The sequence below is a fragment of the Protomyctophum bolini genome, assembly GCF_963924005.1.
Source record: "Protomyctophum bolini genome assembly, chromosome: 10".
Taxonomy (NCBI): domain Eukaryota; kingdom Metazoa; phylum Chordata; class Actinopteri; order Myctophiformes; family Myctophidae; genus Protomyctophum; species Protomyctophum bolini.
Window position 1 is genome coordinate 37,015,616 of NC_137871.1, and position 5,000 is coordinate 37,020,615.

General features: G+C 50.5%; 1 protein-coding gene across 1 annotated transcript in view; it reads right to left on the reverse strand.

The window, feature by feature from the left end:
- ebf1a (EBF transcription factor 1a) overlaps positions 1 to 5,000 on the reverse strand; it is an 87,171-nt gene that overhangs the window by 15,832 nt on the left and 66,339 nt on the right. The window contains 1 exon segment of the mRNA XM_080774689.1: positions 1 to 31. This exon segment is cut by the window's left edge and continues 35 nt beyond it. Within this exon segment, the coding sequence (XP_080630815.1) occupies positions 1 to 31 (31 nt within the window).

Below are 5,000 nucleotides of genomic sequence, written 5' to 3' on the forward strand. Positions count from 1 at the left end.
CCAGATCTGCTGCTCTCTTCAATATCACCTCCTGAGATCAAACACAGCATGGGGGAGGGGGGGGGGGGGGGAGGAGGTGAGATCACCGAGCACCACACGCCACAAAGAGTTCAGTCACCTTTATTACATTTCAGCTCTCGCATTGTGCCGCGAATGCAAAAAAGTAGAGCGAGTGTGTCAGAGAGAGAGAGAGAGAGAGAGAGAGAGGAGAAAGGAGCACATGGAGAGGGGGAAAGAGGAGAGAGAGAGAGAGGAAGAGAAATGGGCTTGTCCCGACACTTGGTTGGTAGCCAGGCGGTCATTCGGGAGAGAACAGAGAGAGGAGAGAGAAAGGGAGGGATGCCGTAGCTGTGAATAAAACATGAGCCTCCTGTATCTCTCTATCAGTCAACCATCTTTACAGCATCTCCTCCTCCTCCTCCTCCTCCTCCTCCTCCTCCTCCTCCTCCTCCTCCTCTGGTGCTGTCAGCAGACAGCCAGCCCATGGACCTCCTGATGTACTGTACTTCGCCAGACATCCATCTCCTTTAACTCAACACCTCGCCGGGCGACAGCCGCCGTATATACGTACGCACGTGTCTGACTTCATGTGTGTGTGTGTGTGTGTGTGTGACTCAGAGAGGAGCCCCGTGTCCTGGCCTGTATTAACCCCCTGTCATCATCTGCCTCCCTAACACCTCAGTGTACGCAGTGTGACAAATGCCCAACATCATTTGTCCAGGTGTGTGTGGTGGTGGGGTGGGGGGCGGGGTCGGGTGGTAAAGAACCCAACCGCCGAGTGGAATTTCCCACATCAAACATTTATCTATCTGTGCCCCCCCCCCCCCGCCACCCTCTCTCTCTCTCTCTCTCTCTCTCTCTCTCTCTCATTTCCTCTCTCTTAACCTCCCCTCCTCAGTTCTCTCGCTGTATCTCTATTCCCTCCAATCTCCTTGAGCGTATGAGTGTGTGACAATGGCATGGGCGTCAGTATACGCGTATGTGTGTGTGTGTGTGTGTGTGTGTGTGTGTGTGTGTGTGTGTGTTCAGTGTTGTAGACACCAATAACCCAACCAAACCCTTTTTAAAAGTTAATGTGCCGGGGCCAGGATATGTGCTGGAGGCGCGACAACCAGAAAATTGCAGCCCCCTCCCTCTTCTCTTTCTCCTTCTCGTGTACCCCCTCTCTCTCACACACACACACACACACACACACGCTATGCACTATACCCCTCCCGAGTGTATCCCTCGCTGCGAACAAGCCCCGGAGCATGTGTGCTCTCTGTTCCACGACACGCCGCCTTTCAATCAGACACACACACACACACACACACACACACACACACGCACGCGCGTGCGTGCACGCACACGCGCGCTCCCTCGCGAGCACGCAGGCGCTCAGAGCGAACGAAGGCACACACCCAGGACATGACGAGAGGGTCAGCAAAGCAATAAAGATTGTGGAGCGCTGTCCAAGGTGCTAAATTCACTCAATAATGGGAGCTCTGCCTCTGTGTTAACCTCCCATTACCGTGCGCTGTCTGGAGGGGAGGGGAGGGCGCGGAGGCACACGGGCTGAGTGGAGGACGCCTGCTTGGGGTGATTGAGAGACACGCGGGGCCCTGGAAGGTAAGTGGTTCCTTAGTATGTATGCGCTGCTCCGCACACCCCCACACCCCCACACCCCCCCCCCCTCCTCTCTTCTCTCTCTGGTTTTCCTCGACGCCCCATGCCTCCCAGGGATAGCGAGATATAGCTATGGATGGATGGATGGATGGAGAGAGGGAGGGAGGGAGGCAGGGAGGAGATGCAGGAGGTGAAATGAGGGAAGTCTGGCATTAGGACACAGGCGGCTCCCCCGCTGAACGGCCTGGTGGATGAGACAAACCTTTCCCTCGCTCCTTCCTCCCTCCTCCTCCTCATCTCACTCTCTGTTCTCGGTTCAATCACTTCATTTCCCAGCTTTTTAAGATTGCCTGCATCTCTCCCGTCTTAGATGTTCTTCGCGGCATCTCTCTCTCTTTCTCCACGCCTTCCTTTCTCTCAATCATACCTCCCCTTCTCTCTCTCCCTCCATAGCCTCCCCCCCCCTTTTCTCTCTATCTTTCTCTCAGGGCTTCTCAAAGTTGGTGCCCTCTATACTTAGTAAAACGGACCTGAGTTAAACTGTACTTGGTGCGCCCGCCAACCAACCAGAGCCAACAGAGCCTATACTTCCGGCAGACTTCCATTGAAACGAATAGCTGGCTGTGGGGGCGAGGTTGTCCGGTCTCTAGATTATATATAACTCTATGCCTATAGTATAGAGTGTTGCAGTCCCGCCCCCTTTCATGACGACGCCAGGCCCAGGAAATAATTCCCAATGCATTTTTCTCGTAGACATTTCAAAAAGTATTTATTTAAATACCTTTTAAGCATCGTACAAAGCCAACTGGAGTTGTGACAAATCATGACAACAAACACAATATTTTGGACCAAGCAAATAATTACAAAGAAGAAAAACAACAAAAAAAGGTGTTCGGCCCAAAACATTGTGTTTATTGTCACAACTCCAGTTGGCTTTGTCCGCAGCTTAAACGTCTTTAAATAAATATACTTTTTGAAAAGTCTATGAGGAAAATGAACGGGGAATTATTTTCCGGGTCTCTGGAGGGGGCGGGACTGCGACGCTCTATACCTCCCTTTCTCCATCTCTCTATAGCTCCGTCTATATCTCTGCATTTATCCGTCACTCCATTTCTCAATACGTCTGCACAGCTATATACAGAACTGTGTACATCTGTATTGTGTTTGCTTTGTTCATGCAGGACCCCAGGAAGACTAAAGGCTCTTTCATGTGTCTCTAATGGTGATCCTTTAATACACATAAACATTAACATATACAGCATAAAGTGGTGGTTCTCAACCTGTGGGTCGGGACCCCCAGGGGGTCTGCATCAAAAGTAATTAAAGGCCCACTTCACCACTTTTCAACTTATCTTCATATAATTGGTCATGGCACAATCTCTGTCTGTCTCATAGAAGGGCTGTGGACAGTTCAGATAGCCGTCCACCAGTGACATCATCGATGGGGAATCCAAGCTATTAAAAACTGCAGGCTTTCTATTCCTGAAAAGTTGCAATGCAAAAATGGAAGCCATCGTTTGAAAAATCAAAATATTGTTTTAAAAAAAATCTGCCCAACGATGATGTCACTGGTGGAGGTTTCTGAACTGCCCACAGCCCTCCTATGAGACACAGACAGAGTAGAAAAAAACTTCTCTCTGTGAGGATGGCAAGGGGCCTCTCTCTCTCCCTCCCTCTCTCTCTCCCTCTCTCTCTCTCTCCCTCTCTCTCTCCCTCTCTCTCCCCCCCATGCATGCAATGGTTTGTCCATCTATTAATCTCCCGTCCTCGTGGTCCTGTGTCCTGTCTCTCTACCTATCCGCCTGTCGTTAGCAGAGGGGATCTGTGCGGTGGCCATAACGCGATTAGCCCTTGCTCCAGAGTCGTCCTGATAAACAGATAAATGTGGTTAGCGCTAGCGTTTGCCTTGCCCCGGCCCTGCCGCCGTTAAGGGGAGACCATTTCCTGGGCGCGGGGTCTCTCTCTTTCCCGTAAAGAGTCCAGGCGCACCGGCGCGACGTCAACAGGAAGGGGAACCTGATCCAGACCTCGGAGGGCCTGGCCGGTCGGCCGCGTCTGGCCGGGTGCGCTCACTCATTATCTGTTCCCAGACCCACTGCCACCCCACCCCCCACGCTGCATCCAGTGTACACTACCTTAGAGCAGGGGTGGGACACTTTGATGACGGAGAGGGCCACTATAGTTCCACACTCACTCCACAGGGCCACTATAGTTCCACACTCACTCCAGGGCCACTATAGTTCCACACTCACTCCACAGGGCCACTATAGTTCCACACTCACTCCAGAGGGCCACTATAGTTCCACACTCACTCCACAGGGCCACTATAGTTCCACACTCACTCCAGAGGGCCACTATAGTTCCTCACTCACTCCACAGGGCCACTATAGTTCCACACTCACTCCACAGGGCCACTATAGTTCCACACTCACTCCACAGGGCCACTATAGTTCCACACTCACTCGAGAGGGCCACTATAGTTCCACACTCACTCCAGAGGGCCACTATAGTTCCACACTCACTCCAGAGGGCCACTATAGTTCCACACTCACTCCAGAGGGCCACTATAGTTCCACACTCACTCCACAGGGCCACTATAGTTCCACACTCACTCCACAGGGCCACTATAGTTCCACACTCACTCCACAGGGCCACTATAGTTCCACACTCACTCCACAGGGCCACTATAGTTCCACACTCACTCCAGAGGGCCACTATAGTTCCACACTCACTCCAGAGCTAGGGCCACTAGTTCCACACTCACTCCAGAGGGCCACTATAGTTCCACACTCACTCCAGAGGGCCACATTGCATATTACTGTCATATAAAAAATAGCTGAATAATATCAGTATTCTGATATTAACCTACGGGCCGCATGTGGCCCATGTATGCCTTATAGAACTATTCACTGTAAATCCCTGGAACATGTGACACGTTTATAAACCTAAACACCAGCAGTGTGTAATAATAATTAAATGCCAAATGTTTATTTATGGATCATTTAAAATACACTACAACACATAAGTACACATAATCTAAACACATAATTGTGTAAAAGTGCACCGGCGATTAAACATGTTCTTCTGTTTATAATCTATAAACACTGCGACATGTTTCAAAAGTGTTACAAATAAGTGTTTAGAACCTAAAAACCCTTGTTTTAACTCCACAGCTAAACACTGTGGAGTCTGTTGCTGCGGTCGTCACACGGGCAGATGCAAAGATGCAAAAGATCACAGCGTAAGTTGTCGCTTTGTAAAATCTGTTGCTCACATCGTCCGTATATAGTGACGTGTGTCATTGCAGCTAGCTGTAGCTTTGTAGCTTTGCATCTGGAAGTTAAACCCAGCTCAGCTTCAATGTGTAGCGTAGCTTTGTAGCTTTTGCAGCAGCT